This window comes from Phodopus roborovskii, unplaced genomic scaffold, assembly GCF_943737965.1.
Source record: "Phodopus roborovskii unplaced genomic scaffold, PHOROB, whole genome shotgun sequence".
NCBI classification, from domain to species: Eukaryota; Metazoa; Chordata; class Mammalia; order Rodentia; family Cricetidae; genus Phodopus; species Phodopus roborovskii.
In genome coordinates, this window is record NW_026126525.1 from 16,939,640 (window position 1) to 16,965,001 (window position 25,362).

Sequence of the window (25,362 nt, forward strand, 5' to 3'; positions counted from 1 at the left end):
AGAGGGTGTTATAGAGATCTAAGTTACATAGAGCTCCAGATTGTTGATTTCTGGGTGCATAAATGTAGATAGGTTCTAGGAAGACATTGTAAGGCACAGAAATAGAAAGCCATACATAATAGGCCTTCTCTAGAGTCAGTTACAGTTACCCCAGTGTAAAATACATAGTTTATACATTTGCATCTTCAATTCAGTCCTGATATCCAACAGTTAAATAGACAATGGCTTATTATTGTAAGCTGTGACTCCATTAAAAACAACAAAACAAAAGATAATAAATGATTCATTTTCACCTGTTTCTCCATTAGTATTTTCCATTAGTTCTCCCTAATGGCACATACTGGATTCATAATACATTTATACTAACAAATAATTTTAATTCACTACTATGATATTCAAAATCCTCCTATATCCATTACTAGTTTTGAAAAACCTAGTAAATAAGATTATTGTCCTATTTTGGGGATGAGAGCCAGGAAAAGTGAACGACAGCAACTTGCTATATAATCATAGTGGCAGATACTAGATACAGAATTCAAACTTAGTTTCCCTGAATCTAAAAATTAAAAAAAAAAAAAACAACTTTCATAATGTCCATAAAAAAATTGTCTCCTCTCTCTCTCTCTCTCTCTCTCTCTCTCTCTCTCTCTCTCTCTGTCTCTCTCTCTCTAACAGGGAACTCTATATTTGACAAAACAAAGTAGTTCTACTCTATTATGTCAGTCATTGCTTCTTCATGAATTCCCCACTCCAGTAAGAATGATAGGGGTTCCATTGTGAAATGACCATCTGTCTGCTTATGTTTTACAGCAAAGCCAATGGAAAAGTGGTGATACATGCTGTGCTGAAATTTAAAGCCTGTTATAAGAATAATGTAGAAAAATTCTGGGACAGCATTGAAAACATTTTGTATGAGAAGCTCACAGGCCGAACTGGATTACTTATAGATCCTTCCTCATTTAAATTTTCAGGTAAGAATATATATGGTATGGGATGACTTTCATCTTTTAATTTGAATATGGTATTTTGTTATACACACAAAGCAGAATTCCTTCATTTAAATATTGTACCACATAAGATGTTAGATATGTTTATGCAATGAAAGTAACCAGTTTCTTAAATAACATTTTTATTTATTTATTTATTTATTTATTTATTTATTGCAAAACATAGCAGCCTAAAACATGGCTTACTCTGCAGCCATGATGCCCTCTTCTGTTCTGATAGTCTCAACAATGTAGACTGCCAGGGCTAGTGGAACTTTTTAAAAATCCATCTCCCTTCCTGACTTGCATTTAAGGGAACTTGTCTCGCATGACCACATATAATCTGATTCTTATTCTTAGTGAAGAAACAACTTGTCCCTTGTTTGTGAGAATAATTTGTAGTGCGATACAATACAATCATCTCTGAGATAGACTGGCAGTTCCTACTATAAACCCTGTTATGAGAATCATGCAGAAAATTCGGGGAACAGAATTAAAACAGAAAGTCTTGCCACTACTACAGGAAGGACTAAAAGATTAGGATGGGGTTCCCAGGGCAAGCATTCATTTTCACTGAACATCAAAGCATAAAAGAAAGTGTGAGCATGCTTCTCCTGGGTGAGAGGCCATCACTGCTGAATTGTAACTTGCCCAAGATGTTTCCTCTCACAGCCTTTCTTCTCACAAGCCTCGTTCTATATATGGTGGCCTCCAAAAAGGCAGGAAGAAAGCAGCCTTCCAAGTTGTACAGAATTAATAGCAAAAAGAATAATTTTAGAAATGTATCAACTAGCTACATAAGCAAAAACATAAATTTAAATATTATATACAGCATCCTTCCAAATTTTAAAATATTTAAGATCTCAGAGAAATATACACTGTTGTGGTTTTTTTCAAGACAACTGATTTCTCTTAGGAGTCATGTTGCAATGCTAAGCTACACCACTGTCAGGAGCAGTTAAACAAAGTAGATTAAGGACAGGTTGTGCCCTGGTATTGTCTTCAGTCTTAGATACTCTGTCCCTCCCTCTTCATCCTTCATCAGAAGTTAGGTGCCTCATAAAATTGAGTGAGGTTTCACCGTGTAGAAGCAAACCCAGAAGCTGACAAAGCCATTCTCCCAAAACCACAATAGAGCACGTTAATACTGGGTTTATACTGAGGACAGCCCTCGCCAAGATGAATTTTTAATCATTGGTCAAGATGTAAGTAGGCCTGTGCCATAAGAATATCTTGAAATTAATTTGGCAGCCAAAGTCACTATTTCAGCACTTTATTAAATCCCATGACCTTATGATGACTAGTTAGCTCAATTACTCGCAGTGACTATGCCAAGGAAGTGAAGTACAGTTTTGTACATACTGCTTAATATACAAGAAAATCTCTATATTTTTAAGACAAAGACTTATGTACCACTGGCCAGAGCTGCTTATTAAGTGAACGGTTAGTTACAGCTCAAGTATCCTATAATGTGACTAGGGAAAAAAACCAATATAAAATAGTGGTTGAGATCACAGATTCTGCTACTAGATATCTCAATATTTGGATTTTTCAGTCCTCTATATGTTAGCTGTATGACTTCTGGAAATTTACTTAACATTTGAATGCCTCTGTCTAACCATGCCATAATAGAAATAATGATTAGGATGAAAAATAGTTCTTATGGTTGTTGTGGAGGTTTTGGTGAAATGAAACATTATAAGAAGCATTTAAAGACAGGTTTAACACAAGTTATTATTAATTACTGAGTTTTATCCAGGGAAAACAAAACCGCTCAATATGTATATTTTATATATTTGAAAGTTGTCTTAGTTATGGTTTCTATTATTGGGATAAACATCATAGCCAAAAGAAACTTACAAACAAATAGGTTTCTTTCATCTTATGATTCATGGGTCACTGATGGATCACTGACGGAAGTTAGGGCAAGAACTCAAAGACAGAAACCTTAGACAGGAACTAAAGCAAGAGTCATGGAAGAATTGTATTAACTGGCTTTCTTCCCATGGCTTGTTCAGTGTGCTTGCTTATACAATGCAGGACCACCAGCCCAGAGCCGGTACTGCCCACAGGAAGCTGAGTCCTCTCATATTAATCAAGAAAATGCCCAACTGACTTGCCTACTGACATTTTCTCAACTGAGGTCCCTTTTCTGATTCTCTCTCTCTCTCTCTCTCTCTCTCTCTCTCTCTCTCTCTCTCTCTCTCTCACACACAAACACACACACACACAAGACAAAGTGGGAATTAGTGAAATGGCTCAGCAAGTAGAGGTATTTGATAACAAGTCTGGTGATCTGAGATTACCCTCTGGGATTATGATGGAAGGAGAGAATTCAATCTCATGAATTGTCTTCTGACCTCCACATGCCTAACACACACACACACACACACACACACACACACACACACCCAATAAATGAATATATTAAAAAAATTGAAGTCATAAGAACAGAAGATAGGTAGGTTGATAGGTAGGTAAGTAGATGATTATTTTTCTTAATTTGATAGTTTCTGGTTGGTCCTTGAATCACAACCCTGGGTGTCAAGGTCCCACACACTACTCTGGAATAAAGAGCATTATGACTTCTGAAAAGAGCAAAAATGGTATTTTTATACTATACTCTATTCTTATATATCTGTTTACTCATTAGTACATCTTAAAGAATAGAATGTTACATTTTACAAAAACATGTGGCTTGAAGTCTTGCATTTACGATTACACATTCCTCCAATCATGTGTACCAGAAGGCATGATTATACCAAAACACTTTGGACATTTCACTTCCTTCATGGTGATAGGTTCTATAGATAGACTATGTGTATGATCTTAAGGGCCTGAGGTAGGATCTGGTATGGTCCTGGTCAGACAAATAGTGCAAAGGTCACTAGGCTTTTAACAAACCCTGGTCCTGTTTGTAAGTGTCTGGGGGATCCTCTGGCCACACAGATAACACAGAGGTCACCAGGTGATAAACACAGCCACATTCAATCTTCTGGGTGACAAACAGGTTATACATCTCTTCTGTTGAAGAGACAACCATGCATGGTTAACTGTCCCAGTTTCCCTAGAGCTTATCTGTGAGTACAAGGACTCTGCACCCTCCACAGTGCTGGATGTATGGTCTGCAGTGGGGTAAGAGAAGCAGCAGCATCGAGCAACTCTGTGATGAGAGAAGGGCTTATTGCTTACACTAGATCACCCCATCCATTCCCCTGCTCATTTGACTTCACTCTTTTTACTTTATCTTTACTAACTATTTTGTGAGTCTAAGATCTAGAATAAACATATCCAAAGTTTCAGGGATCCATCGAAAGAAGACCCTGTATTAGATCCTCAGGATAAATGGGAACTGCTGTATTTGACAACTGACCCTTTACAGATTAAATTAGCTAAGTTAAGATGGTATCATATAGGGTTGCAGAGATTGCTCAGCAATTAAGAGCACTTGCTGCGCTTCTAGAACACCAGGGTTCAATTCCCAGCACAAACATGCCAGCTCACAACTCTGTTACTCCAGTTACAGGGTATCTGACACCCTCACACAAATATACATGCAGGGAGACACCAATGCACATAAAATAAAAATAAAAATATCATTTTAATGACAAGAAAAAAAAATTAAAAGATATCACAGCAGATCAGGGTTGCTCTATTCCTATGAAGTATGCCCTAATATGTCTATCTGAAAGCATAAACACACATCAGCCATGTGAGGATAGACAGGGTTGGAGTAACCATTGTAAACCAAAGAACACCAAGGAGTCCTTGAAGGGACCAGATGCCTAAAAGAAGTAAGGAGGCATTTCTCACCAGAGCCTTCAAGAACACAACCCTGTTGCTATTTTGACCTCATACTTTAGCCTTAATAACCATGAGAGATCAAACAATGTCAAGTCAGACCATTTCCAATAGCGTATTGCACCATTCCAATGAACCTAATGGAGATAACTCTGCAGAGGCAACCACACCCAAAGTGGTGATCATCTAAGAGTTCATAAAATACAATGTAACATCCTCCTTGGGAAGCCCCACAGTGGATGTATAGTCTTAACCGGTGCAACTAAATAAACTGATGACACAAGGAAAGAGATATCCTTTCAAGATTTGCTAACTATCCAAAATGAGGCCAAACAAGATTTTCTGTTTCACTGGCTCTCGGGCCCCAGTGTATGGCATGTAAAGATTTAAATTTTATTAGTCTCAGAAAAGAATGAAGATCTATCACAGCATAGTGTACCACATGAAAAAGAAGTTAATCAATATCACCTAATGAGCTCTGTAGCACGGGTCACTGTTAGGTGACAGAACCCAATTCAATTTAACTTCTATTGCCCCATACCTCTATGACAACCAGCATGCAAATTGCTTCTGGTAGGGTATATTCAGGTCCTCTAAGTAGGTCACAGAGAACTGTTTTTCCATTTTCAGTTTCTTTTTCTGTTTGTTTTTGTTTTTGTTTTTTGTTTGTTTGTTTTGTTTTGTTTTGTTTTGGAAAACTTTCCTGCCACTTCCTCTGAAGGCAAATCTGGACATCAGCAGCTGTCAATTTACAAAATTCTCAAATGGGCAATTCCAATGAAAGAAGAAATGGATGTTGTTTAAGAAGCCAGAAAAATCCAATGTGAAGCACTGCTTTCCCCAATTAGGTCACCAGTAAGTGTGAACAGGATGTTAGAGAACTCTGTACCACTCAGGTCACATGACGGCTAAACTATAGGGATGAAGAATAAGAAGGGACATTTCACCCACGAAATCCCAGTAAACAACAGATACATCCATCATTTGCCAAAACTGTCATCTAGGGCCATCTTTGGAGTGTGTTGTCGCTATTGATAACTACCTGTCTATTTTTTAGGGTTTTTTTTTTTATAGTTGTCTATAGAAATTTCATTCTTATGCTATCCAACAGTCAAGAGAAAGCAAATGATGAGCAAATGAACAGTCCTTTTCTGGAGGAAACTTCCCAGGTATATACATCTGAAGTCTAGTAGGATACAGTGTCTTAGAAGATGAAATACAAAAACAAAATCCAATAATTCTGGTGTCTGGTTGAGAGTTTTCATCCTGGTCCATAGGGTGGATCTTATGGCATTCTCATTTAATAATGGGCTAGATAATTATTTTTTGACAATGCTACTCTTGATCTATCAAACTCACATTGCTTTACTAATTTAAATGAATAAAACTGAGACCTTTCTAAAAGCATCCTCCTAAACAATAGAGGGAATTCTGCTCTCTACCCCAAGCTCCCACAAAAACCTAACACTTATCTCTTAGGGTCATAGTTTCTTCATCTTCTAAAGAAGAGTATGACATAACAGATGTCATAGCACATACAGCAAAGTCTCTTAGTATGGTACTTGGCACATAGCAAGAGTGGAAGAAATGTTACTATGTAAAATACATCAAGAAACTACTCTTTCATTGATTTCTCTGGTCATTGAATATCAGATGCTCACTGTACAACCAGCTGAGTCTAAGGGGCTATATGTATGTGTTTTTCATGTATGGACTGAAAGTAGGGCAGTAAGCCCATTAAAAGTGATCTTACATGCTTAGGGATGAAGTAAATCATGCATAAGACCATTGCTCATGTAAACTTGGAAGCACCAAGACAAGTGTCCACACACATTTCCGCACTCAATGAGTATAGCTACCTCAGGAAAACCATTTCATATAACCCTTTGTAATTTTAATACTAAATCATTATGAGGTAAGAGAGCTAAGTCACCTGATATTGACTATTTAGTATAAATACTGGAAAAAGCATTTATATACTTCTTCCCTAACCCCCCTCCAAAATTTTTTTCCTTAAAAATAATGTCTTAACCAAGCGCAGTGGCACAGGCCTTTAACCTCAGCATTCAAGAGGCAGGCAGGCAAATCTCTGATTTCTAGTCCAGCCTGGGCTGCCAAATGAATTCAAGGAATGCCAGGGCTACACAGAGAAACCCTGTCTCAAAAAAATACCAGTAAATAATAATATAATAATAATTACAATAATGATAAATAATTTCATGTGGCAAATTATAAAGTTAAGTCCATGTATTTTAATGGGAGGGGGGCTTCCATTAAAATATTCTCAAACCCAAAATTTTTACTTACTTATTTCAATATCACAATCAATTAAAAGCGATTAAGCCAGTAGTTAAAATCAGTTTCACAATATCCCCTTTACCCTATCCTTTAGCTTTTTGAGACAGATTCTCCATAAGAAGTACAGGGTGGCTGGGGACTTGCATTCCTCTGGATTGCTAGAGCTACAATTTTCCACCACTACATCCTGCTACAATTTCACCTTTATTATTTTATGGCTGTTTATCTGATATTGTTAAACTAAACAGAACATGCACTTAATATTTTTGTAATCCAAATTTTAATGTCAAAGTGAAGAACAAATTATATTTCATATACTAAACAAGTTCATCTCACAACATGATGAGGTTGCCTATCACTGATGTAAACTCTGAAGGCCTGAGCCATCTCTTGAAAGCTCTGGAAGAAAAAAAAAAAAGACCAAAGTAGTCATGTAAAAGAAAAAAAAAGAAGCTTCAAGCTTCAAACTTCATATACTAAAGAAAGCACTTTAAATGAAATAGCTTTAAGACTGCAATACCTTATAATGCTCATAACTTTAATGGGAAATTTAAGGTTATGATTATTATTTGTATCACTTCCCACCAAAAATACTGAATTGAATAGGGATCAAATACACCAAGTACTTACCTAAATCATGACCCTGTAGAAGTAAAAGAAAAGATAGAGCAATAACCTCTACACTCAGGATGCTGACCCTGATTCACTGCCAAGGGTTTTCAGACAGCAGCAGTGTTTGGCCTGGTGCTCATGAGCAGCTCGTTAACCCCTGGGCATGGACTGAATTGGTAGAACACGCGTATATTCATGAGTCAACCTTGAGACAAGGAATGGCTTCACTGTGTCATGACTTAAATTATAGAACTAAACCTTCATTTTATTTTTTGATAAATTTTTAAAGACATTTGAAAATGTGCTTTCTTAGCTAAGAACCAATTTTCAGCTCTGAGAAATGTTTCTTAAAATATTTCAGTTAGTATAATACCTTAACCATTAACAGTTCCTTGGCAGTGACAATTATTGGATAGAAAAATTTTCAGAATAGTTAATAATTTATAATTTCAATAAAATACATTACTTCTTAAAAACATTGTTTTGTAAAACTCTCAAACTTACCACAGACTTCCCTATATCCCTAGAAATATTCATTAATACAGAATGGGCATTGTGGTAGCCTCATGGCATTTGGGAAAGTATAGGTTACTGACATCTTAACTAAATTCCTTGAATATGTGGTGTTCTGAGTTCTCATATTTTTTTCTTTATACTGTATTCCTTTTTCATCTTTCTGTGTCAACAAGAGTTTTTACTGCCATATCTGTTTCCTCTATGATCTCACCTAAATTCTTTCTACCTATTTCTTTCAACATTTTATAGTGGTTTTTATATAAAACTTATCAAAGGAAAAGGCCTTTGAAGGAAACTGTGTTGGGTCATTTACATGCATTGGATCATTTACTTAATCACAGAAACTTCAGACACCTTTTATTCCACAATTCTTAACTTCACCGCGCAGAAAATGTAGTCAAGTTTTCAAAATATGTAGAAGACTATGGCTGTTAACATTTAAAATGGCCTCCAGTCATTAAGAATTTATTTTAAAATTTCTTTGTATATTTTTTAATGTAGTTTTTGGCTTAGAGCTTGAGATACTTACAATTCAATAACACAATTATATATTAGACACTGAAAGTCATAAACATTAATAAGACAGTCACTGTTTAAAGGTGGCTGTGAACAACAGGGCACATGAGATAAACATACACAAAAATGTCCACAAAATAATATTATGGTTTATAGAATATTATATAATACTATTATAATAAAATGACATACTAAGCCAGTTGTCCTCTGACCTTGCATGTGCCATCCACTCATAAAACCTATTATCTATGAAAACATCTTGTGATTAATTTAGTACTAACATTTGTATCGTCATCTTCAAGAATGTGAGCAGGGAAGGTGTATACTCACGAAGCTAACTTTCATCAGTCTGAAGAACAGAAAATAACACTCAACATCTTGGCAGGGCACTTCTCAATCACTTCTCAGTCAAACTGAAAACAAAGAAAAGCAATTATTGAGGCTAGATATGCAGTCAGGTAGCTGACCAAAACCTACAGGGAGTGGAGCATCCTGATTCTGTTCAAGAATAATCCAATAATCCACACCCACACTCTGCTCCTTTGCTTTTTAATGCAGGACAGTTACACAACTATATGTGTGCTAAAATACCACAAATAAGAGACCGCAGTAAAAGATAATTTTTGCATTATTAAACAATTTACTGTGTATTTTAGGTAAATACATATACATTTATGGTTTTAGAGTTTTCCAATATCCACCAGTTGGACATTTCTTTCTTTCTTTCTTTTTTTTTTTTTTTTTTTTTTTTTTTTTTTTTTGTCTTTCCATACAGGGTTTCTCTATATTACTTTGGAGCCTGTCCTCGAACTAGCTCTGCAGACCAGGCTGGCCTCTAACTCTCAGAGATCCTCCTGCCTCTGCCTCTCGAGTGCTCTGATTAAAGGTGTGCACCACCAAAGCCTGGCTGACATTTTTTAAATGTTAATAGTATGTCTGAAGACTTCTACCTAGAAAAACCCAGGAAACACATCTCAAAGGTAGAATAATCAACTTCTTCAGAATTTAGGATCATGTGAAGTAGTAAATTCATCTAATTAAATAAGACCCATGGTCTAACTTTATGGATGAGCCTGCCACTACTATAAAAAAATCACTCCTTATTCTCAGAGTGTTACAGTTTGGTTTTCATTATCATTATCTGTATCAGAGTTCTTCTTTCAAGGGAAAAATGCTCACTAGAGTCAGGTTATAGAGAAATCTTCCTTTCGTAATCGTCATCTCTCTTTCCAACTACTTCATTTATTTGATTTATTGGTTGATTTAGGCAGGTCTCACTATGCAAAGAGTGTAAGTGTATATGCTACCACCAAGAAAAGGCATCCATTTTTGTTGTTGCCTCTTCCAACTCCTTTCCCTTCTCTTCCTGTTCCTCTTCCTTCTTTGGGACACAATCTCACTATGAACCTTGGCTGGCCTGGAACTTGCTTTATATACTATGCTAGCTTCAAACTCATAGACATCCACATACCTCTGTCACTTGAGTGCTAAGATGAAAGGACAGGTGTCCACCTTTTTACCAGTCCATCCAAATTTGTCTCTCATACTTCCCAGCTATGAATGTAGACATAGATGTTCTACAGGACTGACATAGAAAGCATATTTCAAATCTAATATTCGCCTCCAACCAATCATACCAAATTTCTCTGGCCTTAAACTAAATTCCTTGACTCCTTCCCAAAAGAATATTTTTGTCAGCTATTCAAATCTTCTCTTTTTTGCTTAACTGCTTTTGTTCATGCATTCAATTGTCTACAGGTCAACCATTAAACCTACCAGAGAAAATGGACAGAATGGGAGGTTATTTTTAAATTATTATGAATCTTCATCTCTATCTTCACCAAACTGACTAACTGAGGATAAATCCATGTCTGTGTTTTGGTACCTGTGTCCTTGGAGAAGACCAATGCACATTTGCTGAACTGTTTGGTGTTTCAGTTTCTCTGTCCTATAAACTGCTCTGGCCTGCCCTCACACCTTCTACCCAACCCAGGAATACTGGAATTACAACCATGAGCTACCACTCCCAGCATTCTTTGTATCTATTTCCTCCTTGGCACTGAAAAAGCTATTGTTTTCCATCACTTCCTTAATATAGTACACTGTAAACATATCTTAGGTTACACTGTTGAATTTGTCATTATGAGGCCAATCCACACAATTTCTAACCTCTGAATGTCAGTTAGGGGACTTAAATAGCAGGAAATAGACAGCCACAAGTGTGACTCAATCAGAAAGGAAAATGACAAGTCATTTCTCAGTTCATGGTAACTTGTCTTACACATACCCAAGTGATAATTATTCTATTGAGCTATGGGACAGCACAACTTTTAAAAGCAAACTATGAGTCCAAGACATTTTTTTTCATTGGCAAGGAATATATTAATAAAGAAAACTTCAAGAAAGGAAGAAACTTGTATGAATAACAAGGAGTTTTAAAAATAATAGTTCTTTGACTATAGGACATTTGTCCAGTCCATTTAAACATTTGTTCCTAAAAATCTTAATATGATTTTATATATTACTAAGCATGAAAAAATCAACACTGAACTAGGCATATCATATCAAACAAAAAAATAGTCTCTATAAGGCAACAGTAAAGGGTAGGTACATGAAACTATGGCAAATTTCTCTTTGAGTAGGTGTGTCCCCTTTCTTCTCTAGCCCAATTGACTGTTAATGTGTCTTTGCCTTTTGTTTAGACAGGTCAACATCTGGCAAAGGATTCTTTTACTTCCCTGGTTTATTGTGCCACCATGTGTAAAATTGTAACTGTAATAGATATGGAGGATTTGGTACTTCTTCCTTGATTTATAGAAATCAACATAAAATGAATCAACATAGACATGTATGTATAGTTTACCTCATACTGCAGTTGATAATGCCTTTTATAACTCTGAAGCAGAACTAGCCAGAAAATTGAGAGTTTTCTACACATCAAGTTTGGAGTATAACTCATTTGTTTACTCTCCTCATACTTTCCCTCATATCAATTGAGCAAATTTGTAATTCTGTTCACAAATGGATTGCATAGCAAAACTATCTACTATAATTGACTTCTTGTCAAATCTCTAAAATGATCTATCTATATAAAAATGAGAAGAAAAACTTAAACTACACCTCATTGCCCAAATAAATTCTTTTGATCCAAAATAAATGAGAAGTGAGATGGCTAACTGAACCATAGCACAAAAAGAACATAAATTTTAAAATATAGTAAAATGCACTTGATACATACAAATAAAACCGCTAAAACTAAAACCAGAACTACCACCTGACCTAGATGTTCCACTTCTGAACACACATCTAAAGGGTCCTAAATCAGCACATGCATGTGTACTGCAGCACTGTCCACATTAGCCAAGCTATAGACCAGCCTAGATATTTATCAACAGATGAGTAGATAATTAAAGTGTGGAACCTACATGAAACAGATTTTTGTTCATCTGTAAAGAAGAGTGACATTACATTTGCCAGAAAATAGACACAACTAGAGATTGTCATGTCAAGCAAAATAAAACACATTCAGAAATACAAGTACACATTTTTCTCTCATTTGTGGAACCTTGATTGAAAGTGTGCATGCACATGTCTGTGAACGTGTGTGTGTGTGTGTGTGTGTGTTTTTATACCTGCATGTGTGTGAATGTGTGTATACATGTGTGTTTGCCTGTATGTGTGTATGTCTGTATACCTGTATGTGTGCCTGTATGTGTGTGTATACCTGTGTGTGTCTGTTTTTATGTTTATACCTGTGTGTGTTCCTATATGTATGTGTGTATACTTGTGTTTGTCCCTGTGTGTATGTGTGTATACCTGTGTGTTTGCCTGTGTGTGTGCCTGTGTGTATGTGTGTATACCTGTGTGTTTGCCTGTGAGTGTGCCTATGTGATTATGAGTGTGTGCCTGTGTGTGTGTAACTCTGTGTGTGTGAGTACTTGTGGGGAGCCTTGTGTGTACCTATGAGTGTGTGCCTCGGTGTGTGTAGAAGGAACATCAGGGCAAATTATGAAAGAGGAGAAAGAAATCTAAAGGAATGACGAGGTAGGAACAAGAGAGAGTAATGGAGTATGTGTCATGAAAGCAGAAACAAAGTTAATGTTAGGAGGTAAAGGGGAAGAGGAGAGACATTCAGAAGACTGACAGGCAATAAGAACAAAGCATTACTATAAGTTTATGAAAAAACATAACCACATCTCATTATATGTTAACCAAAAAAAAATAATTTTAATTTTAAAGGTGTTGTAAAAGAAACAACGTCCTAGATTCTAGGATTATTTGCTAAGTTGTGTTCTGGGATTTGGTGAAAGGTCACTATTTTTTCATGTATTTTAGAACATTTCAAGACTACACCGCTTTGCTAATAGATTAAAGTGGGGAACATAGTATTTTAAAAAATAAGTGTAAATGTTTTATTTTCTCTATGCTAATTCATGAACAGAACTGGCAATCAATATAGATAAAATGTTTACATGGTATTTCCAAAAACAATATGAGTACCATTAATTTTAAAAATAAAATGTGTTTATAAATGTAAAAATTTCCATTTTCTTGACTTTTAGACATTGCAATGCCGATAGCAGAAGATCTTCTCAATACTTGTAAGTTTATCAATAATGTTATTTTCCATCACAAATTCATTCTTAGAATGTCAAGAAGGCCTGCAGTTGAGGGACAATAAGACTTTTAGAAATGTATATGAATGCTGCTGTAGTTACCCTTAAACTGACTGATATCATGCGTGTAAAATGAGTATTATCACATGTCATAATGGCAGAGGGGACCTAGGGACAAGCAGTGGTAATTAAGAACTTATAATCAAAATCAGCTACATGTGCATTTGGAGTTTCAGATCTGCCAAGTTCTAGAGAGAAGAATTAGCATAAGTTCCTTAACATTCCAAAAGCCTTGGTTTCAAATTAGTGTGAAGCTAAAGTAAGGTAATAGTAATAAATTACTTCCCAGAGTACATGTGTTGACAGAATTCAATATATGTCAGTTATTTGTGTTTCCTGTTTCACCTATAAGAATACCAGGCCTAGGAACTATGTCTGGAATTCTGATCCTAGCAACTAAATTTGTGTGCAGAAAGCTATATGCCTTATATGCAAACTACTTCTTCCTTGCTGGGCAAGGCATTATTTTCACCCCCGCCCCATTACTTGTCTTATGAAATATGATCTTCAAAGTGGCTAGAGCAAGCTGTCAAGGAAAGCACTACATTTATCTGGGGACAAAGAGCTAGGTGACACTGACCCAGGCTGCTCTTTCCATCCCTTAGTCACCATGTAGGTATTTAGGGGGAACTTGGGCAAAATTTAAACACAAAGCTTTTTAGGTTTTCCTTTTCATAGATTTCAATTAAACAACCCACAAGCAACTTCATAAAGCATCATAAAGCAAATTATTCCAGTGAAATCCTCAGTATCGGTAAATTGAAAAATCACTAATTGGAAAGCTGTCAGTTCATAGAAATATTTACAGGTCTGTGATAAATATATCATCCAAATTATCTACTCACCAACCAGAACACTAAGACCCTTTTGCATCAGAATTCAGAATTTGGCTTGATTTATCTAGGTTTCTAAACACATTTGTAAAAAAATCAGAGGGCATGCAGAAAAACAAAATAAATGTAAAGAATAGAGCATTAGTGTGTGACCCAATAAAGTATATTAAAATATATTAGAAGTAAAACAGTAGGCTGGCAATAAAACCCTTGTACTTTCCATGTTGTTTCTGAAAGTATTAGCCAATAATCTTCACTCTATTCTTTAAATCCTTGAAATTTACCATCTGCTTTCTCTTGATATAATAAAGCTGCAAGGCCCCATGTAGGTCTTTAGCAGGGGTAATAACAAGGAAAGGCTATAGAGGTGTAGGCTGAAAGTTTAACACACATCATGAGTAAATATGAGCTTTGGCTGGAAGTTGACAAATGGGTTGGGTAGACATTAAGAATTATGAGTAAGGTCGGACACAGTGAAGTCAAACCTCCTAAGGAGGCACCTATCCCACAGAGAAGGACTTTTGTTTTTATATTTCTCTGAAGGAAACTGAGTAAAAGCTAGCTTCCTTTAGGAGTATCCCAAACAGAAAGGAGGGTAGGGAGGTACCATCATCCCCTGGGCTCTGGATTAGTTGCTTTATCCTCTGTAGAGTCAATGATGTGGGAACAGAAAGAAAAGGAGAAGGGAGTGTCATTCAATGAGTCAATGTGAGGTACTCATTAGACATGGAAGCCACAGCTATGTGACTCAAAGATGCTTTAACCTGAGGTTAGAAACATGTTCAAAGCAGTGCGCAAACCAAAAGGCTCTGGGAGATCAGTTAGGGCCCTTAAAAGTGGGCATTGTCTCTGCTGTGCTTCTCATGCCTTCCTACTTCAAAAAAGAATACCTCAAAGTATACCTAGCCACTACACTCATATATCAATTCTGAAGCAACTGACCAGCCAAATTTCCTAATCCTTGATTAGGGTTTCTCTGTGTAACAGCCCTGGCTGTCTTGAAACTCGCTCTGTAGACTAGGCTGGCCTCAGACTCACTAAGATCCACCTGCCTTTGCCTCCTGAGTGCTGGTGTTAAAGGCATGAGTAACACTGCCGAGCTAAACATTTCTTATTCTTGGTACAAGTCCATTCTGTTATCTAGTGTGTCTTACTATTAACACTGTTGACACTGAAGCCAACTAATTCTTTATTTCAGTTACTCTCCAGTTTACTATAGGGAAATTAGCAATATTCCTGGGCTTCATTCACTGGCTATCCATACACACTCCCCCAAGCTCCTACCCAAATGTCTCCAACATTGCCAAATATTAGCTATTGCCTTAATCTATTGCCTGAATTAATTACAATTTTTTCACTCTCCAAATGAAGTAGTAGACAAGTATTTTTATTTCAAGTTTTACAGGCTTTGTTTCTACAAATATTTATTGAGTTCCTTTTATGTAATATGTTCTCTATGGTAGGGTCTATACATATATACATACATACATACATACATACATACATACATACATACATTCATTCATTCATACATATACTCCCAATCTTTAAAAGTATTTACTGATGAGAAGGTAATCTCTAGTCACAAACTTACAAGACAAATTCAGCACTTGGTGTAAAGTTAAAATAGTCAAGGAAGGGATGGAGAGATGGCTCAGCCATTAAAGGCTAGGCTCACAACCAAAAATATAAGATAGTCAATGAAACCAGGACCAGCCTGATGAATAGCAAATAACACTATTACTACAAATTTCCTTTGAAAACATCAAAGTCTAGCTGTTTCTATGCCTCTAAATTGAAAATAATGTACAGTCCTACCACACAGAAGCATGTGACTTCAGAAGTTCTGGCTATCTTCAAGCCATTTCTTTTGTCTAACTACTGTGTATAGAGAATTCTGTTTACTCAATCGCATACATTCATATTCACTCACACTTTCATATGAATATTTTAATGGCATTCATTTCTTTCTAACCTTCACTAAAGTTTAAAACCACATATTTCCTTGTTCAGTGTAGTAAGGATGGTCTCTTCTAAAACCAAACCTATAATTCTACCTACCTCACACATCAAGTCATAGTAAGACAAGACAGACACAGAATACATGTGAGTTTTAGGCACAGGGGGATGAGATGTCAATGTACTTGGTGTATATTTTCAGGAAATCATATCAACAGTAAATCCATCCAGATTTCTCCAAGACAGTGGAGTTTTTCTCAGTTACTAGTTAATAGGGACATGTGTTATAGGTAGTATATTTACTATAGCATGGCACATGCATAAGGTTTATCAACACTGATGAACTCTCCTTTGACCAGGCTGTGGACGACGCATGATTACTCCCTTAGGTCACAAAGTAGCAGGAGGTCAGGATGCTGAGGAAGGAGAATGGCCCTGGCAAGCAAGCCTTCAACAGAATAGTGTCCACCGATGTGGAGCCACTCTGATTAGTAACAACTGGCTTATCACTGCTGCTCACTGTTTCATAAGGTAAGGTATGACCTGTGAAGGCATCAAAGGCATTCAAGTACTAAGTCTAATGACATCTCCCTATCAGTGTGATCATGCAACTATGCCTCCAACTGCTTAATACTCCAGTGAGGTAAAGCCTCAAAATTGCTCAATGATTTCTCAATAAAGTAGTAAATATAGTAGTCACCCTACAGAACTTTGTCAAAAGTAGAAATATTGACATTTTGGACTAGATACAATAGTTCGTTGTAGAAAGTGAGCCTGTGCATTGTGGAACACTTGGAGGGACTCTTTCCCTTAACCACCAGTAATATACGTCAGTATTAACAATAATAGTGTCTCCAAATGTAAGGAGTAAGGTTTTCCCTGCCGCCAGTCTTGTCCCACCACGGCGCCAACCCCAAATAACACACAGAGACTCTATATTAAATATAATGCTGTTGGCCAGGTACTAGTTTCTTACCTGCTAGCTCTGTCTTAATTATTAACCCATTTCAATTAATCTAAGTATTTCCACGTGGTCTCATCTTACCGAAGAGTGGACCCAGACCTCTGTTCTCTCCCATCTCTCCATGCTGACTCCTCCTTTCTACTTCCTCGAATCCTCCTTGTCTCCTAGTCCTGCCTATCTTGCTTTCCTATTGGCCAAGAGTGCTTTATTCATTAACCAGTATGAGAAACATACTTAAAGAATGACATCTCCCATCATCCAAACATTGGCAAAGGTGAGTAGGCAGAATGGTCTCAATGACAAAGTGGCCTCAAATTTGTTGTATATCTTAAACTGCCCACAAACTTGGAATCCTCCTGCCTCTGCTTACTGAGTCTTATGATTGCAGGTGTGGACAACCACGCCCAGAAGAATCAATGACTGCTTTAAGGAGTGCGTGACTGCACCGAGAGATCTCCACCTCTCTATCTCCCCTTCTTTTCTCAGTACCAGGGACTAAACTCAGGGTCTTGTGCATGCCAGACAAGCACCCTGCTGCTGAGCTGAATAAAAGCAGAATTTCATCTCTAACTTGGTCAGCTCTATTCAAAACCATACTTGCTTCCAATAACACTTTCATAAAGAGCTTCAAACCATTCCAACAGGATTACTTCTCAGAAAATAGTATATGAAATAGTAAACAAGAAGTAACGATGGAAGACAAATGTATTTTACTTGTGGTGTAAAATGGTGAAAAGAAACAATTTACATGATATAATTTCCATATATTCTGTGTATTCACATCCCCAGCTACATTCTATTAAGTCTTGTCATTTTATACTGTCATATTTATCTTGCCAAATTCTCTTTGATATTTTCTATTCAAGCCAAGAAATAAAATACACTTTCTATAAATTGTCTTTTCTCTTTCATTATTTTTAAGTTAAAGTCTCACTACACAAGATCAGAATGACTTCAAATTTACTTTGTAGCCTGTAGTAGCCTCAAACTCAGCATTCTCTTGTCTGTACCCCTCAAATGCTAAGCCCATATGTCCAGCTATTGATTATCTTTAAGGCATATTTTATAGAGCTACTCAAAATATATACAAATAATAAATAACATTGTTTTATTTCTCCTTTTCTATACGTTTTTCCTGGGGGTGGGGTGTGGTGGGGAGAAGCTTGCTGTAGTAGTGTATGCCTTTAGTTCAGCATAAAATCAGATGGCAGATGTAGATGGATCTTTGTGAGTTCAAACTTGCTTATACATATAATCATGTATCAGGATGGAAGGAAGGAAGGAAGGAAGGAAGAAAAAAGAAAGGAAGGAAGGAAGGAAGAGAAAGAAGGGAGGGGAGAAGGGAGGGAGGGAAGAAGGGAGGGAGGGAGGGAAGGGGGAAGGAAGGAAGGACCATGGGCATGCAAATGACCCAATTAGTTTTCAAAGGTTAAGTGACTAATTCCTTTAGCTCAAATATATAGAAGTTTTAATAAATAAAATCTATTTCCTTTAGGGATGCAAATCCAAAAGACTGGAAAGTTAGTTTTGGGCTTCTGTTAAGTAAACCACAAATGCAACGAACTGTCAAGAATATTATAATCCATGAGAACTACAGTTACCCTGCACACGATAATGACATAGCTGTTGTGCATCTGTCTTCGCCAGTACTATTTGCAAGCAATATCCGAAGGGCATGTTTACCAGAAGTAACTCAGAAGTTCCCACCCAACTCAGATGTGGTGGTCACTGGATGGGGAACATTAAAGTCTGATGGTAAGTTCCTGACACCTCTCCATTACAGGACTCCAGTTTTAGGAAATAAATTCAGAATTACAACTAAATGTGAAAAAAATACGCTCTCTAGATCATTTTAAAATAATATAATGTGAAATGGACTGAAAATTGTGCCCAGTATCATTTATTTAGAAACTGTAATTTCTAGAGCTATTTGCCATAATGCCCTTGTAATGGCAGTAACATAAATTTTTCATTTGATACACAATTTCCTCTGTGTCATTAATTCACTCAATAAGTATTTAACTTCCATCAAGGAAAAAATATATGAACAAAACCCACCTTTAATATGCATTCTATTACCTTAATCCTGCAGAAAGTTAGTGTCAAAATCTATTCAAAATACAATTTTAAAGCAGGAAAATAAAGCTAAATGATATTAAGATCTATAACTACAGTAGCAAATTTAGACAAAAATGCATAAATGATTAAAAAATATTTGCTTCTGACACATACATTTTTAATTTTACCTTCTAAAACTTGCATGGAAAATGTAAAACTCTAAAACATTTTAAAAGGAAAAAAAAAATCTTTCACAAACGATATACAAACTAATCCTAAACGTGATTGTTTTCAGCAATAGTTTGGTATGTGGTGTGTTCATAAATATTTCCTGCTTTAACTAAAATGTGTTTTCCATTGCTTAAAAAACAAATATCATTTTAAAATTAAGTACTAATTCAGAGAAACTACCATTGAGTTTCTGAAAACATATTACAATTTGGAGGGCTGACAACATGGCCCGGCTGGTAAAGCACTTGCCTACAAACATTAGAATGGGAGCTTAGACACAGAACACACACAGTGAAAACAGAAAACTGACACCCCAGGTATGACCTCTGACCTCCACAACCATGCACAGACATGTGTGTGCATGCACATATGTTCTCACACAGTAAATAGTTATATGAATGTAAAAATATAATTTTTTAATTCTCTTTTTTAAATTATATGATATTACTTTTTCAGGAGAAAGTCCTAATGTACTCCAAAAAGGAAGAGTGAAGATTATAGATAATAAGACCTGCAACAGTGCAAAGGCATATGGCGGAGTGATTACACCCGGAATGTTGTGTGCTGGGTTCCTGGAGGGCCATGTGGATGCCTGCCAGGTGATTCTCCCCAGTCACTCTCTCGCTCTCTCTTGCTCTCTCTCCCTCTCTCTCTCTCTCTATCTATCTATCTATATCGCTATGTATCTATCTCTGTCTCTCTTTTCTTTTTTTTTTTTCTGATAACTTTCTATTTCTAATGGGCAGTACAATTTTCTCAATCTTAAAAGCATGAATGTGTTTTATGGCGCAATCATCTAAGTAACATGTATATTGATATCGTGTAAAATAGTAGGATTCTAAGTCAGCAGTTTTGATGCAAGAAGCACTGTGTGGAAGTGAACAAGAGACTCATAATGAGCAATGAATAGGTTAAATACATCACTGATAACGTTAGTTTAACTGGTCTATTGCCAAGAAATCTACAGCTTAGTCCAATGTTAATCAGTTATGGAGTTTTCACAACCTGACTCCAACATCCTAATGGCTTTATTTACTTAACTTCTGGAATCCCAGATATGAGGCATGACTTTAAGATCGTTGAGAATATTTCTTTACTTCAGTCATGGTTAATCTTCTGCAGCATATTTCAGTTTGAAACCCATTTCTGGTGAGCTCAGGCACGGAGACAAGGGAGCTCATTTAATTAAGCTGGCAGAATAGGAACTTAAACAGAGGAATTTTGATCATGTGACCATTCTCTGAACTCTAAACCCAGTTATGATTTCCTTATTAATATGCTTCTAATACCCCTATGTTGCTAATAAGCAATAGTCCTAGAGCTAACAAAATACACAAGAAAAGTAGTCTAGGCAGTCACAACTAATGATAAAACCAGGAAGAAACTCACTGTAGTCAATCACTGTGTAGAACTTATTTTTTGTATTCTGTTTAGGGATATTGATATGAATAACCATATTCCTTTACTCTAAGAACAAGAAGACATACAAAAAAGTATTTATAACACACAATAGTCCTCTCTAATTGCAAGTTTTCATTTTTCTAGTTTTCGGGGGGCTTTTTGTTTGTTTGTTTTGTTTTGGTTTTTATTTATTTTATATAACCAAGTCCATTTAAATGAAAACAAACGTTTATAGACAATATTTGGGAATTTGGGCGTTGTTCTTTCCAAACTACTTCCTGCTGGCAAGGGACGCTGTCATGGGAGATTCGAAGAAGATGCAGAAATCCTGGCTGTAGTCTGTAAGGCTGCTTTGTACAGCTGTTTTGAATGTAGGATCACCTGGTACTCCGTTTCAGGCGGTCTGGCTTGATCAAACCACATTAGTCTGGAAGGAATCCACAGCTTTACATTTTCTGTGGAAACAAAAATAGAAATCCTTTTCCCCAGTAACTTGCCCTTGAACTTAAATTTTGGAGTCAAAGCATTTTTTTATTTAATTTATTATTTTTACATGTCCACCCCAGTTCCCTCTCCCTACCTCCCTACCTCCCTACCTCCCAAACTCCCTCACTCCCTCCCTCCCTCTCTGCCTTCTCACATGTACCCTAACCACGCTCCCCACCCATCCCCCACCCCAATTCCATATGTAGGGGGAATGCCATCCAGTTGGAGTCATGTAGATAGGTCATGTGAAGTAAGGACTAGGGCTCCTCTCCTGTCTCTAGGATAAGGCAGTTATCCCTCCATGGGAGATGTGCTCACAAAGTCCTTTTGTGCACAAGAGATACATCCTGTCTCCACTGTCTGAGGTCCCTTAGACTGCTCAGTCTTTCTGGCTGAGACCCATATTCGGGGGGCCTGAGTCAGTCCCATGCTGGCTTCTCAGCTATCAGTCTGGTGGCCCGTTAGCTCCTCCTTGTTCAGGTCAGTTGTCTCTGTGTGTTTCCGCAGCCTGGTCTTGCCTTCTCCATCTGCATCTGGGTTCTAGTTCAACTCAGTGTTTATGTATGGGTGTTTGATCCTATTTTCAACAGGCATTAGTTGAGGGCTCCATGGAGAAGTTAGTTGTTGATCTCACTCTCCGGGAAGGGCATTTATGATAGCCTTCCCACGGAAGCTGAGATTGTTAGTTGGGAGCAGTCTTGTAGTTCTCTCGACCTTTCTTTGTGTTCAACTTTATCTTCAAACCAATATTGGCTCCCTCTTTTATGTTCTCTCTCTCTCTGTCTCTGTCTCTGTCTATGTCTCTCTCTTTCCTATCTTCCATTCCTAACCAGGCTCAATCCTCCTGGTCGCACATGCCTTCCTCTCCTCCCCCTCATTTTCTCCTACTTCTCTCTCCATTCGCTGTCCTCCCCCACTTCACCTGAGCTCTGGGGGACTTGTCCCTTCCCAGTTCTGTGAGGGACTTTATATGAATCTCTTAGAATACACCTTGTATCCTAGTTCCTCTGGTGATATGAATTATAGGCTGGTGATCATTTGATCTAGTTCTAAAATCCATATATGAGTGAGTACATACCATGTTCCTCTTTTTGTGACTGGGTTACCTCATTCAGGATGGTTTCTTCAAGTGACATCCACTTGCCTGCGAATTTCAAGATACCATTATTTTTTTCTACAGAGTAGTATACCACTGAACAGTGCCACATCTTCATTATCCATTCTTCAATTGAGGGGCATCTAGGTTGCTTCTAGGTTCTTGCTATTGCAAAGAGTGCTGCTATGAACATAGATAAAGAGATGTCTTTGATGCACGGATGTGGATCATTTCGGTATATGCCTAAGAGGGTGATTGTCCGGTCCTGTGGTAAACTAATTCCCATTTTCCTGAGGAACCGCCATACTGATCTCCAAAATGGCTGTATGAGTTTACACTTCCACCAGCAGTAGAGGAGTGTTCCCATTTCTCCACATCCTTTCCAACATGAGTCATCATTGATTTTTCTAATATTAGCAATACTGGCAGGAGTAAGATGGTATCTCAAAGTTGTTTTGATTTGCATTTCCCTGAAAGCTAAGGATGTGGACCACTTTCTTAAGTGTCTTTCAGCCTTTTAGATTTCCTCTATTGAGAATTCTTTCTTCAGTTCTGTAACCCATTTTTTAATAGGGTTATTTGGTGTTTTGTTGACTAGTTTCTTGAGTTCTTTGTATATTTTGGAGATCAGCCCTTTGTCGGATATAGGATTGGTGAAAATCTTTTCCCAGTCTGTGGGCTGCCATTTGGTCTTGTCAACTGTGCCCTTTGCCTTATAGAAGCTTCTAAGTTTAAGGAGGTCGCATTTATTAATTGTTTCTCTCAGTGTCTGTGCCCTGGGAGTACTGTTCAGGAAGCGGTCTCCTATACCAATTTGTTCAAGGGTACCTCCTACTTCTAAGAGGTTCAATGTAGCTGGATTAATGTTGATGTCTTTGATCCATTTGGACTTGAGTTTGGTGCATGGCGACAGACATGGGTCTATCTGCAGTCTTCTATACATCCTCATCCAATTGTGCCAGCACCATTTGTTGAAGATGCTGTCTTTGCCCCATTGTATAATTTTAGCTGTTTTGTCGAAAATCAGGTATTTGTAGGTTTTGTGGGTTGATATCAGGATTTTCAATTAGATTCCATTGGTCTACCTGTCTATTTTTATGCCAATACCAGGCTGTTTTCAGAACTATACCTCTGTACTCAGGAATGGTGATGCCTCCTGAAGTTCTTTTGTTGTATAGGGTTGTTTTGGCTATCCTGGGTCTTTTGCTTTTCCATATAAAGTTGATTATTATCCTTTCATGGTCAGTGAAGAATTGTAGTGGGATTTTAATGGGGATTGCGTTGAATCTGTCGATTGCTTTTGGCAAGATTGCCATTTTTACTATGTTTATCCTACCTATCCAAGAGCATGGGGGATCTTTCTATTTTCTGGTATCTTCTTTAATTTCTTTCTTTAGAGCCACATACTATATGAGTCTTTTGCTTGTTTGGTAAGTGTTACACCAAGATACTTTATGTTTCTTGTGGCTATTGTAAGGGTGATGTTTCTCTGATTTCTTTCTCTGCCTCATTGTCGTCTGAAAAAAAGTAGGGCTACTGATTTTTTTGAGTTTATCTTGTATCCTGCTAGTTTGCTGAAGGTGTTTATCAGCTGTAGGAGTTCCCTGGTAAAGTTTACTGGGTCGCTTATGTAAACTATCATATCATCTTCAAATAGAGATAGTTTGACTTCTTCCTTTCCAATTTGGATCCCCTTGATCTCCTTTTGTTGTCTTATAGCATTAGCTAGAACTTCCAGTACGATATTGAAGAGATATGGAGAGAGGAGCCTTGTCTTGTTCTTGATTTTAGAGGAATTGGCTTAAGTTTCTCTCCATTCAGTTTGATGTTGGCTGTTGGTTTGCTGTATAGTGCTCTTATTATGCTTAGGTAAGTTCCTGTTATCCCTGATCTCTCTAAGAACTTTATCATGAAAGGGTGGTGAATTTTGACGAAGGCTTTTTCAGCATCTAGGGAGATAATAATCATATGGTTTTTCTTTTTCAGTTTGTTTATATGGTGGATCACGTTGATAGATTTTTGTATGTTAAATCATCCCTGCATTCCAGGGATGAAGCCTACTTGGTCATGGTGGATGATTTCTCTTATGTATTCTTGAATTCGGTTGGCCAGTATTTTATTGAGTATTTTTGCATCGATGTTCATCAGGGATATTGGTCTGTAGTTTTCTTTCTTAGTTGTGTCTTTGTGAGGCTTGGGTACCAAGTTTATTGTGGCCTCATAAAAAGAGTTTGGCAATGAACCTTCTGTTTCTATCTTGTGGAACAGTTTGAGGAGTAGTGGTATTAGTTCTTCCTTGAATGTCTGGTAGAATTATGCACTGAATCCATCTGACCCTGGACTTTATTTAGTTGGAAGGCATTCGATGACTGCTTCTATTTCATTGCTGGTTATAGGTCTATTTAAGTTGTTTGTCTGTTCTTGATTTAATTTTCTTAAGTGATAGTTATCCAGAAATTTGTCCATTTCCTTTGAATTTTCAATTTTTGTGGAATACAGATTTTCAAAGTATGACCTGAAAATTGTCTGGATTTCCTCTGTGTCTGTTGTTATGTTCTCCATTTCGTTTCTGATTTTGGTAATTTGCATGTTCTGTCTCTGCTTTTTCGTTAATTTGGATAAAGGTTTGTCTATCTTGATGATTTTCTCAAAAAACCAACTCTTTGTTGCATTGATTTTTTGTATTGTTTTCCTGGTTTCTATTTTGTTGATTTCAGCCCTCAAGTTGATTATTTCCTGGCGTCTACTCCTGCAGGGTGAATTCACTTCTCTCTGTTCTAAGGTTTTCAGTTGGGCTGTTAATTCTCTTATGTGACTATCCTCTGTTTTCTTCATATGGGCACTTAGTGCAATGAACTTCCCTCGTAGCACTGCTTTCAAGGTGTCCCATAAGTTCGGGTATGTTGTATCCTCATTCTCGTTGAATATT

The 25,362-nt window shown here is 37.0% G+C and overlaps 1 protein-coding gene across 1 annotated transcript in view; it reads left to right on the plus strand.

Moving 5' to 3' along the window:
- LOC127232324 (transmembrane protease serine 11C) overlaps positions 1-25,362 on the plus strand; it is a 62,149-nt gene that overhangs the window by 31,767 nt on the left and 5,020 nt on the right. The window contains exons 5-9 of the mRNA XM_051198384.1: positions 811-971; positions 13,292-13,330; positions 16,557-16,728; positions 18,657-18,916; positions 19,907-20,049. Of these exons, the coding sequence (XP_051054341.1) occupies positions 811-971; positions 13,292-13,330; positions 16,557-16,728; positions 18,657-18,916; positions 19,907-20,049 (775 nt within the window). The remainder of the gene's footprint in view (positions 1-810; positions 972-13,291; positions 13,331-16,556; positions 16,729-18,656; positions 18,917-19,906; positions 20,050-25,362) is intronic.